The sequence below is a fragment of the Lycium ferocissimum genome, chromosome 3 (genome assembly GCF_029784015.1).
Source record: "Lycium ferocissimum isolate CSIRO_LF1 chromosome 3, AGI_CSIRO_Lferr_CH_V1, whole genome shotgun sequence".
In the NCBI taxonomy this organism is placed as follows: Eukaryota; Viridiplantae; Streptophyta; class Magnoliopsida; order Solanales; family Solanaceae; genus Lycium; species Lycium ferocissimum.
Window position 1 is genome coordinate 61,048,456 of NC_081344.1, and position 12,874 is coordinate 61,061,329.

At 36.6% G+C, this 12,874-nt stretch overlaps 1 protein-coding gene across 5 annotated transcripts in view; it reads left to right on the plus strand.

Annotated features, from left to right (window-relative positions):
• LOC132050331 (helicase protein MOM1-like) overlaps nucleotides 1-12,874 on the plus strand; it is a 33,789-nt gene that overhangs the window by 10,413 nt on the left and 10,502 nt on the right. For 4 of the 5 annotated variants that reach the window (XM_059441549.1, XM_059441545.1, XM_059441548.1 and 1 more), the window contains exons 5-13: nucleotides 609-748; nucleotides 1,027-1,220; nucleotides 1,373-1,503; nucleotides 1,681-1,941; nucleotides 2,296-2,436; nucleotides 8,231-8,482; nucleotides 9,675-9,827; nucleotides 9,912-10,346; nucleotides 10,947-11,117. In XM_059441549.1, the coding sequence (XP_059297532.1) occupies nucleotides 609-748; nucleotides 1,027-1,220; nucleotides 1,373-1,503; nucleotides 1,681-1,941; nucleotides 2,296-2,436; nucleotides 8,231-8,482; nucleotides 9,675-9,827; nucleotides 9,912-10,346; nucleotides 10,947-11,117 (1,878 nt within the window). The remainder of the gene's footprint in view (nucleotides 1-608; nucleotides 749-1,026; nucleotides 1,221-1,372; nucleotides 1,504-1,680; nucleotides 1,942-2,295; nucleotides 2,437-8,230; nucleotides 8,483-9,674; nucleotides 9,828-9,911; nucleotides 10,347-10,946; nucleotides 11,118-12,874) is intronic. The other variant, XM_059441546.1, reaches the window with a different exon arrangement.

Genomic DNA, 12,874 nt, shown 5'->3' on the forward strand with positions numbered 1-12,874 from the left:
ATTCATAGTAGAAGCGGCGGTCGTAAAGACCCAATAGACTATCTAAAATACTTTAGGATCCATATATAATGTATGTAACAGTTTTTTCGGTAACTGCAAAAGAAAGCAGCTAATGGTTAATTGGTTATAAGATTTGGAAATTATTGGTCAATAAGAAAAGAGAAAGATTTGGAGATTATAGGACCAACTATACACGTATCCTAGATGAAACAACATACGTCAAAAATATACAAGCAGCTGAATATAACACATTTATATGGTATGAAACTTTTCAGTTGTCAAAAAACTGGGAATTCCTAAATCGCCAACTAGCTGTCAGTTTGCTATTATTCTCTTCTTCTTTGTAGTATGAGCATGATCATGTCCTTGCCACTTTGTCTTAACAGGTAATTGGACATGTTAGTTCAATTATCAGTTATTCTCACTGTTTATGCTCCAATTCTTTTAACAAAGGGGATTCACATGTCAAAATAAAGAACTTTTCTGTTATGTGGTTAGCAGCTCTGCATATCCTTTTCGCCAAGTATTTCAGAGTATTATTTTATTGTTATGAATTTGCTTTCTCAATATTTAATATATTTCTTGTGGTCAAATGCATTCCATTCTAGGATAGAGTTGGTTCTGAAGCTGCAATTCTTTTGGATTCTGGGGAAGGATGCAATATGCAATTGAATCAGGCGCTTTCAGTAACTCCAAGGGGCAGTGATGAAAAAATGTGCGCCATATGCAAGCAAGGTGGAAAGATACTGTGGGTACCATTTGCAATTATGCACTACTAATGTGATGGTCAATAAAGATCTTTCATGTCATAACTGAGAAAAAAATCAGCTCTACCTAAATGCATTTGCTTTTTCTGTTTTTATTTTGTCCCCAAGACTTCTCTAGTTACTGGATTGTGGATGCGCCCAGTAATGATTTTTCCATTTGGGTAATGCATTAATAGTTCTAGTACTATAGCATGACTTAGAATGGACATGTGTATGTCTCGATCTTTTTTATCATTTGTACTCTTAACATACTTTTCAGGATCTGCGATGGAAGAGGTTGCAAGAGATGCTATCATCTCTCTTGCTTAGATCCCCCACTAGATGATTTCCCACCAGGAGCTTGGCATTGTACCTGGTGTGTCAAGAAAAAGATTGAATCTGGTGTACATTCAGTGACGGAAGGAGTAGAATCAATTTGGGATGTTAGAGAAGTGGAAGTAGCAGGTGCCAAAGGTTTGAATATTACATGCATAAGACATTTGTACTGGAGCTGGATGAATATGTTTTATGACTAGTTATTGACCTGTGTGATATCTCTCAATATTGCTTGCCTTCTGTTGATTCTTGTTCTTTACTATTTTGTTTCTTCCTTGCTTTTATGTTAGGAATGCATAGGCAGAAGCAGTATCTTGTTAAATATCAAGGTCTTGCTCATGCACACAATCATTGGGTTGCGGAGGCACAATTGCTTATTGATGCACCATTGCTTATTGCAAGCTATAATCATAAGAATCAGGTCAGAACTATTTCTTTGAAGACTTTTATATGTTTTCTTTTTTCTTCTCGTCATATTTTCTGCCAACTTGAGTAAATGGATCATAATTTGCACAAACACATGCAAAGAATGATATGCATTTATCATAATAAATTCTTTTTGGAGTTTTCACAAGTAGCAACTTTTCCATCATTTTAGGATGTGAGGTGGATCTCAGAGTGGACAGTGCCACATCGTCTCTTGAAGAAAAGACCACTGATGTTCTCCAAGCTGCATGGTCAAGATGCAGGTGATAATAACAAATGCCTGTTTGAATGGCTTGTGAAATGGAAGGGCCTTGGTTATGAGTATGCTACATGGGAATTGGGGAATGCTAGTTTTCTGAACTCACAGCATGGTGAAATCCTCATCAAGAAGTTCAATATTCGTCGCGAAAAGGCAAAAGAGAGAATTGACAAGGTGCATATTTTCGTGATATTTCTTGAAAATTATGCCAATGATCTGACTTCTTTAGTCTGATAACTGATAAGTATATTGATGTTGCTAAAGTACTTCAAAGTGCCTTGTACTAGTTGTTTTGTGACTTATAACCCCAAAATTTTGCTCTAATTTTATGCAACCTCAGTGTCATGCATGTCGACATAAATGGTAGGACATCCCTGCACTAAACATAAAATTTTGGCTGGTGTTTGAGGATATTTTGAATGATCAATCCTGAAGAATTTTTTTATGTGTTTGTGTGCTTCAAGTCATATATTTGTAGTAGTCGTCAACTTTGTAATCTTAATTGTATGTCTTCTGCTGCTGCTACAGAATCATAGGGGGCCGCTTGTCAAACTGTCAGAACTTTCTGCAGGAAGTTCACTTATAACAGATTCTAAAATGCTGAACAGTCTGAACAAGCTACGCGAGTGTTGGTTGAAGTGCCAAAACACTGCTGTCTTTGAGGACCAGGTGAGTTCATTTTACAGGGAATGCTCTTCTAGGTGGGAAAGAGATACTGCTAAACATTCTATATAATCCAAATAAATTTTGGATGGCAGAAGGCGATATATTATACACACGTTAAAGCAGTGAAAACGAGTTTGATTGATAATTTTGAAGAATAAATTATGGATGGCAACAACAACAACAACATACCTAGTGAATCCCACAACGTGGGGTCCGGGAGGGCAGTAGCAGTCACGCAGACCTTACCTCCTACCTTAGGTAGGGAGGTCGTTTCCGGAAGACCCGGCTCGAAAAGCATATGAAAGGTCAGATACGGACAAACAAATCAAAGCAATTATGAAAATGAAAACAATGAAAGTAAATAAGCCATTATAAACCAATAGATACTCGCAGAAATCAAGAGACAAGAAACTATAGAGCAATATAACTACTTGTAAGAAAGGATAAACGCGACTACCTACTAGCCTTCTACCCTAATATGAGTCCTCCATACCCTCCTATCTAAGGTCATGTCCCGGTAAGAAAATGCTCCATGTCCCGTCTAATCACCTCTCCCTAATACTTCTTCGGCCTACCCACCTCTTCCAAACCGTCGCTAGCCACCTCTCGCACCTCCGCCGGGGCATTTGCATCTCTCCGCATCACATGCCCAAACCATCCCGTTTTCGCTTCCCGCATCTTGTCTTCCACCGAGGCTACTCCAACCTTGTCTTGGATGACTTCATTCCTAATCCTATCGCTCCTAGTGTGCCCACACATCCATCGCAGCATTCTCATTTCTGCCACTTTCATCTTCTGAACGTGAGATTTCTTGACTGGTCAACACTTTACCCCATTCAACATAGTTGGTCTAACCACCACTTTGTAGAACTTGCCTTTAAGTTTTGGTGGCACCTTCTTGTCACACAACACTCCGGAGGCAAGCCTCCATTTCATCCACCCTGCACCAATACGGTGTGTGACGTCATCATCAATCTCCCCATTTCCTTGTATAATAGACCCAAGATACTTGAAACTATCTTTCTTCTGTATGACCTGGGTGCCAAGCTTCACTTCCACGTCCGCCTGGCGGTATAATATATACACATTAAAGCAGTTGAAAAGGATTTGAATGTCGAGTTTGATTGATAATTTTGAAGTTCTCATTTAATGCTTGGTCAATGTCATTGTTCCTCTTATGTGCATTGGCTATTCTTTGGAATAACTTAGTATTCCTGTCTCCCTGCTTGAGCCACAGCACCCTGGATCTTTGCCTCCTGGCTATTTCTTCCCTTTTATAGCATACTCTTCAAATTCCATTAAGAGGTGCTTTTTTGATCATCTCCTCCTCATTCAGACACCTTCATTGTTGAATAACATCCATTTTTTCTTCCTCGGTTGCCATAGTTATTTAAGCTCCATTCTTTCAAATTGCCTTTGAGAGCTTTGAGTTTGCCTGCAAGAATGTAATCTGGTCTTCCTTCTATAATAAAGGATGAAATATGATTTATGTTGTTCCCAGCTACCACGCTGTAAAACTAACGGAGTTTGGTCAGAACAAATTCTGGGCCGGATTTCTTGCTTGATGTTCCTGAAACAGTCATTCCATTCCACTGAAATAAGGAACCTATCAATTCTGGATGACGCCCAATGGTCCATGTGTAATTTCTCCCTTCCAGCTGAGGATCAATTAGCTCCATATCTTCAATGACTCATAAATCTGGTATTTCTATGTTGAGGGGAATCTAACATCTCCTCCTATTCTGTGAAAAAGCCCTTAAAACCCCAATTTCCCACCAAACTTCTTGTCTTTCTCTGTTGCAACTAGATGTCCTAGGTTGCCATAGTTATTTACATCTATGTGTGTATGTATTCTTTCGAATAGTGATTTTATATATATATATATATATATATATATATATATATATATATATATATATATATATATATATATATATATATAGACATATATTATGTTCAAAACACGATTAATATAACATTGTAATTTGCTTTGATCTAAAATTTTATTATATTAATGTTTGCTGCAAAAACGGCAAATTTATTAATATTTTTTAAAAGAGAAGACTTGTTTAAAAGGAAACTTCCTCTCTTTGAAATAAAATAATATAAAGGATATTTTCAATTTTAATTCGATTAATTTAAAGGTGTAAAATACTTATTATTTTTTATCAAATTTTGATTTGGATAATTCTAATTCAAATTATTAAATTAATTTTACATGTTTAAAACGAAACAAAATAAAAATTGATTTTCTATTTAAATGATGAAATACTATTTTTTAATTTTTGGTCAATATTCTCGGTTTAGCTCATTTTACTTGTCATGTTGTCTTTTTGGGCCGGAATTATAATTTGACTAATTTACTTTATTCATTATTTGTCTCCTGAAACATTCATTCTTTTCATTCCATCTGAACATAACGGAAAATGACATGGCTATCAAATACAACGATCTGGATGAAAAGCGCCCAATGAAGAAAAGCGAGTCCATGTGTAATTTCTCCATTATTATTGACTGAATGGATCAAATTAGTGTTTACTACTAATACAAAGTCCTTTTTGTTTTTTTGGACATTATTTTTTTTAATATGGGGTTCTTTTTTTTTTTTGATATTGCAATATGGAGTCCATTTTTTATATCTGGTGTTGTTTATTTCTATGGACAGTTTCTCTTTTCATGATATATATATATATATATATATATATATATATATATATACTATGTTCAAAACGCGATTAATATAACATTGTAATTTGTGCTCCGTATCTAAAACTTTATTATATTAGTGTTTGCACGAATACAAGGTACATTGTTTGTTATTTTAATATGGGATTCCTTTTTTTTTTTTTTATATTGCTTATTAATATGGGGTCCCCCCCGTGAGTTTGGAGATGGTTTTCACTTTTTTTACTTTATTTTTTTTAATGTTCAAAACACAATTAATATAACATTGTCTTTCTCTGTTGCTTTATTATATTAGTGTTTGTTACGAATAAATCTCTGTCATATTTGTTTTTTAATATGGGACCCAATTTTTTTATATTGCTTGATTTTGTTAATATGGGGTCCACTTTTTTTTTGCCCGTGAGTTTGGAGATGGTGGGTTGCACTTTTTTTACCTATTTTTTTTTTTTTAATATTGCATGTTTGTGTTTAATATGAACTAACATTGTAGTTTATGTTCCACCTTTATTATATTAGTGTTTGCCCCCATTTTTTTTTGACATTGTTTATTTTTTAATATTGGTTGATTTGTGTTTAATATGGGACCAAAATATTATTGATTTGATTACCCAAAATTTTTTTGGAGGCAGACGGATCATTTGGATAGAAATTTGGAGCATAAATCTCTGTCATATGCCAATTGAAAGCCCCTGTCAATAAGAACCCCCCCCCCCCCCATATTTTACTATTCCAAATCATTAGATTACCCACATCATTTGTTCACACAAAAAAAAAAAAAAAAAAAAGGACTACCCCCTAGTTCCACTAGCCCCCAAATGCCCATACTTTATTCCCCCTGAGGCCCCATATACTACTTGGGAGTCATCATGACTAAAGGTTTTGTCTCTCGTCTCTTTTCTTGCCTGCAGCTATTGGTTTTCATAAATAGAGCCAGTGCGTCCTTTTCACATCCATGAAAATCAACTTGTTTACTTAATTTTATCACATTCTGATGAACTCATAAAGATGCGTGCATTTCTCCCTCTATCTCTTCCTCCTGCAACTATCTCTTCAATGGTTCTGCTTTCGCAACTTACCAGATGTCTGCCTCTGTAGACTCAAGCATATGTGTCTCCTTTGCCCCCCTATAATGTCAATTTGTGCAGCCTCTCCTTCGAGGTTAGTCATGTTATCTTCATAATCATCGACTTCTTTAATCACCATCTGCTTTGGTTCTTGAAATTGAGATATGGTGAATCTTCTCTTTCTTCGTTCTCCATCTTTCCATAACTTCACAGGGAGTTTACAAGTGCGGACTTGTTTGCCTCAATTTCAATGAGCAGTATGTCGATTCTATTACGGATAGAAGTGGAGACCGATTTTAGAAGTTGCGCTTCAGTAAATGTGAAACCTCTGTTCCACCAGGGAACTTGGGCTGTTGAGTTGGCCCAAAATCTGGCTCCTTTAAATTTTTGGCCCTCTGATTTCTGCCACGGACCCTCCCCTTTGCTTAGCTTGAATTTTAAGTTAGGCACATGTTCACATCTCCCCCACCCCCCCCCCCCCAAAAAAAAAAAAAAAAAAAAAACCATAATACAGCTAACTCCCCTACCCTCCTCGATATAGGGCTCTATTGCCCAACGGTCTTTCATAGGCTCTGCTTCTTCTCTGGAGAACACCCTCGTTGGCGATTCACACCAAATGGGTATAATGATAAGTAGACCCTTAACCAAATGGGTATAACAAAAAGTAGACCCTTAACCAGTCACAAAAAGAAAGGGTAGACCCTTAACCAGTCACAAAAAGAAAGGGTAGACCCTTATCTGCAATGGTCACCTCCTTCAGGACTTTCCAGCCATCTCCTTTGATTTTAGTTCTTGCCATTTTAGATGATTCAGAGAAGTTTCCTCCTCTTTTTCCACCCATCCACGACAGTGATCTCTGATGGCTTTGAAGACTTTTCTGTTCAGAGATGAAGCAGTAGACCCGTAGCTCTGATCCATGTCCTCTTCCCGTAAATTCTTTCTCGATTAAACATGAGAAACTAGGGCTAGCCCATTCTCCTCTTTCTCCGGTGCTTTCTAATGTTCCTCTTTTGATGTTTTGACCTACTATCAACATCAAATTCAAATGGCTTTAAAGTTATGTGTGTAAACCTATAATTGTAGTCAGACTTCGCAAATATGTAATTAATCTCTCTGTTCGTTGTGAGTCTATAAGTCCTTTCTGATAGTACTGCTAGCTTGTATTTGTTGATAATAAGGGGTGATTTGGTTTGAGGTATCAGCCAAGTTAATCTTGGTATGTAAATTGGTATTGCTTTATACCATGCTTGATTTCCTGTATTAAAATCGGTGTTAGTTATGCCGAATTTAATACCAGAAACCAAATGTTGTATGACTAATACGGGTTTAAGCTATACCGTAATTTGTGTATTATTTTCTATGGGATAGAAGGTGGAATAAGTAAACGTGTATTAGTAGTACGTGCATAAGAGTATCTAAAGACGAGAGTGCCCTTACAAGAGGTAATCCTTAAAAAAACAATTCTTGTAGTATTATTCACTGTATGACAATCCTTGTATTATTTGTTCTCGGCATACTAATTATTATGTCCCACATCGGTGGGATAAGTGTGCTTATGGGTTTAAATAGCCTTGGGCTTTCCCACCTTAATAGCTAGCTTTTGGGGTGTGAGTTAGGTCCAAGGTTGCTACAAATGGTATCAGAGCCACCCACCGCCCTTCGTGCCTGTCGTGCCTTGGATGGTGACGCCGGTATGGCAGTGTTCGCCCGGGGCTAGTAATGTCTAGCGCACAGCCGTCAAGGACGGCGGAGCGTGGTGGTTTGTTATGTCCCACATTGGTGGGATAAGTGTGCTTATATGGGTTTCAATAACCTTGGGCTCTCCCACCTTAATAGCTAGTTTTTGGGGTGTGAATTAGGTCCAAGGTTGTTACAATAATCCCCGTATAAGTAATCCCTGTTCAAACAATCCATGTATTACAATCCCTATAAAATAAATACATCAAACGAAACCACCCCTAAGTTCTTGAGTTTAAGACAGTAACCTAAAATGATCATTTATGGGCGCATAAGATATGGTTTGACTAATCTGGCAATTGTTTTTGCAGGATCGTATGATGAAGATGGTTTTGTTTATTCTATCTTTGTCTGATGTCTGCTGTCCAGTCCTTATTGTCACAACTTCAAGTTTACTTTCCCAGTGGGAAGCTGAATTTACACGATGGGCACCAAGTATTGATGTTGTAGTGTACAGTGGAATCCGAGATTCTAGAAGGAGAATCAAGTCATTGGAGTTCTATGACGAAGGTGGTTTCATGATGCTTCAAGTGCTTTTATCATCTCTGGAAGCTGTCATTGAGGTATGTCTTAAAGTAGATTATTTTAGATTTAATTTTAAATATCAGGACCTCGACAGATAATCAGGGCCAAGATTCCTAACTAAGTAGCTTGCGATGATGTTTTCATCACGGCTATTGGACGTTCTGCTAAAGGTGTATCATTTTGGTAAAATGTTCTCTGTTTTACTATTAGTTGGTCGTTATTTTTAGTTCCCACTTTCTTGAGGATACATGTTTCTCAGTGGATGAAAGCCGGAATCTATTTGAAATTGACCTATATTCATGCAGACATGCTTCTCCTCAAGAAGTTTAAACTATTGCCAAGAAAGCTTGCGCACTTGCATGATTCTTGCGACTCTGAATAAAAATTTCCTCCTCTGGCTAATTTTACCATTAAATTTTAAGCTGGAAGCAACTTTTAAATCCCAAGCAGAGTGATAGAATTTCATTAACATTTGTATATAGTGCTTGGTGGATAATACATGACTATTTGTTTTCAAAGACTAGGATTTCACCTAATATTTTGGGGTCAGTTTGTGATGATGTAAATGAAAGGGAAACAGTGTGTACTTGAGGTTTTTTTTTTTTTTTTTTTTTTTAAAAAAAAAAAAAAAAAAAAAAAAAAAAAAGAGAAAAGAAAGAAAGAAAGGAAGGAAGGGAAATGACGGTGTAAGTATAGAAATACATTTTCTCAGTTTCAAAACAAAAAGTATAGAAATGCATTTTTATTTACCTATTCCTTATGTTTCCCTTACTACCTATTCCTCCCAACCTGTCTTAATGTAAATGTGGCACTTGTAGAGGTCTACCTCTATAATCCTTGGGATTAAGATTAAGATTTTAACTCTGTAAAAATATAATCAAAATAATATGTGTATTAAATCTGTTAATGCGAATGGAGCTTTGGTGTTTCTAGTGTCTCTCTTGGTTTCTTTCTCGTGCAAGCTTTCTTGTACTTTTTAGCATTGGGGATTTTAATGAAAATTTGCTGCCTTTGAACTCAAAGGTTCCCCTTAGTATCCTAGCCAATTCAGCCCTAAAGTTTCTCTTTTATGATTTGGATTCAGATTGTATTTTTATTTGTTGAATGGATTTTTCATTTGTTTCCTCAAAGGTCGGAAGTTGTTAATTCTTCTGTTTCCCCAGAAATTGGAAAGTTCTTACTGCTTCATAGTTAGGTAGCCGTGTTCTTTATTCTCTCTTATTTCTGCAGGATGTAGAAATATTGAGCGGCTTGAGTTGGGAAGTGACTATTATTGATGACTGCCAAAAATTAGGAGTTTCTGCTCGTGTGGAGCAAATTGTGGAGCAAATTAACATGCTTGCTACTGGTGTAAGGGTGCTTCTTTTTAATGGTCCAAAGAAGGTATCTTCCATATCTTGCCTTTTTCCTTAGTAGAACCGCTTTCATTTAATACATCATTCTTACAAGACCCTCTAATTTTAACAGATCACCTCATCTGAGTACATTAATCTACTCTCGTTGCTCCAATGTAAATTTGGTCTGGACAAGACTGGTGGCGTGGAATCTGACGTCAATGACCATCTTGGAAAACTGAAGAGACACACAGAGGTCGCTGCACCTTGCAGCAAGCCTGAATCTTCACACACAAAGGTTGCTGCACCTTGCAGCAAGCCTGAATCTTCACACACAAAGGTCACTGCACCTTGCAGCAAGCCTGAATCTTCACACACAAAGGTCACTGCACCTTGCAGCAAGCCTGAATCTTCCAAGTTTGTGGAGTATTGGGTTCCTGTTCAGATTTCTGACTTGCAGCTTGAGCAGTATTGTGCTACCTTACTCACAAATTTTGATGCTCTTCGCACTTACTCTAAAAGTGATCCTGTTGGGGCTCTCCGCGATATTTTTCTTTCTGTGCGAAAGGTTAGGTGTGTCATTCCATTTGACTTTTTTGCGTTTTTGGATGATGGTAGTGTTGTTACCCTTTTTCTTTGTTCTGTTTTCTCTTGGAGGTGGGTAAAGGTGATTGGTTCTTGTGGCATTAAACGTTGAGAAAAAGGGAGCTTCTAAACAAAAACATGTATCTTGACGGTAATTAACGAGCTAGCTTAGTGGCACCCAAGGGTGAACCCTAGTTGTCAATGAAGTGAGAGGAGAATCATGAGGTCTTAGGTTCAAATCCTAGTGGAGGAGGCAAAAAAACTAGGTGATATTTTCCCATCCGTGTAAGCCTGGAAGGCAGAGTTACCTTGTACCCCTCCTGGTGGAAGGTAGTAGGTACCTGGTGGAATAGTTGAGCTGCACGTAAGCATGCTCGGACACTACTGTCATTAAAAAACTAGCTTAGTGGCACAATGAAAGTGACAGCACTGTTTTGGAATTAGGATTTACGTTGAACTTGTTGGTGTTCCGTTTCCATATACAATATTAACCTTTAATGTTCATCCTCCTCGTCAGAAGTTAATGAAAGCCACTGCTATATTGATAGTTCTCTGAATTATGTATGATTGCTTTTGTTTGTAGTGTTGTGATCATCCATATATTCTGGATCCATTGCTGCAACCCTTCAATAAAGGGCTTTCTCCTGCTGAAATTCTGGAAGTAGGAATAAAAGCAAGTGGAAAACTACAATTCCTTGACAAGATGCTTGCGGAGATGAGACTCCGACAACATAGAGTGGTTGTCCTTTTTCAGGTATGTGTTTCCAGTACTTTGTCTTAGAACTAACTGTTTATTCTTGGAGTCATATTTGAGTTCCTATATAGAATGGATCAAGTAAGATAGACTCAGCTTGTTTGTATCATCTCACAACCATTAAAAGACTGTTGCTTGAATATATAGAGAGACTCAGCTTGTTTGTATCATCTCACAACCATTTAAAGACTGTTGCTTGAATATATAGAGAGACAAAATTGAAGGATAGTAATAAACAAGCACTAAATAGTCTAGACTAAGGTGAATTATACATAATGCAGGCAACTAGGCCAACCCAGCCCATTTATTTTTTGAACCCCGAGTCCTGGCTGGTCCTGTTAACTTCCTTAAGGGACAGTTGCGGGTCCGTCCTGCTAATAAATTTAATTGGCCCAGTCCGGAAGGCGAACCACTGAGCCATTTTAAGCAGGCTGAACCTGGCCTGGTAACTAAAGGGGATTTAATTTTAAAATTTCATATACCTTACCTTTTGTGTTAACTTATGTTTATTAAATCATGTTATAAGTTGTCATAATTCATAAGTAAATTTTTGAAACCATTCATAATTAATATGGACATATGTAGAGTCATAATTAATATGGACATATGTAGAGATATTATCTTTAGCAACAATAACATTTTGTTCAAATTCATCACCAACTTGTAGATGCGTATATAATAATTCAGTTAATTGTTCTGCTCTACCTAATTTCATGATGATTTAATAGAATATCCATTTGACAAATGTCAGGAACAAGTTGAAAGTATTTTTGAATTTTTTCTTCCAATTGACTCATGACTGTTAAAACTATTAAACAATGAACTTTCAACTAAATGAAGCAATATACTCAGTGATTGATTGGACACGGAGTTCAAGAATAAATCTGATACATAAGAAATCTGATACATAAGTTAAATATATGCAAAGTACCACAATTGCCCTTATAACCAGTAATTAAATGCGTGGTGGTGAGAGTTTCATATGTCTTTTCATTTTTTTACTCCTAGTAATGCCTTTGAATCGAATATTCTGATGAAAGCGGATTCTCTTTCCGTCCCTCGTCATCGAGAGGAAGAATCTCTATCTGTCTATCCATATACGTATCAACAAATGGGGTTTCAGGGATCGATTGATGGACTTTTATATCAAGCGGGCCCAAATAAGTCATGTCATTACAGGTAAAACTGGGATGCTAATTTTTAATAGTTTCCAAATAATAAAAGATGTCCGTTTCAAACGCTTGTCACATAAAATGGGGCATATGGAGTAGTATTTGTGGTAGAATAATAAAGCTGGAAAAGTTCAACATAATGATGTAAAATTGCTCTAGAGCTATAACAATATTATCTATGACTTCCTAATCACTATAATTTAAAGTGTCCTTGTCCGACTAATCAAATGTGTTGTATGTGTCAGGAGTAGCTTAAACGGTATTCTTCTGGCTAACATTAAACAAGTTGGGTTTCACTTAGCTGGAATATCTACAGAAGTTGTGCATACTCGTAATCTGTGCTCCTTACATTTTCTCTCTTAAGGTATAGAAAATAGTATTGATTACAAATATAATTGCGTTTCTGACAATGGCAATTGGTATTTCGAAATATTTAAGGCTAGTTTGAACTATCAAATTCAAAATATGACATGCACATCTAACAGGAAAATATTCAGGTAATTCTATACCCAATTGACTTTTAAAAGTCTTCATTAAGTATAATCTATTAATTTAAAGCACTTTAAGATGAATATCATAAAAAGC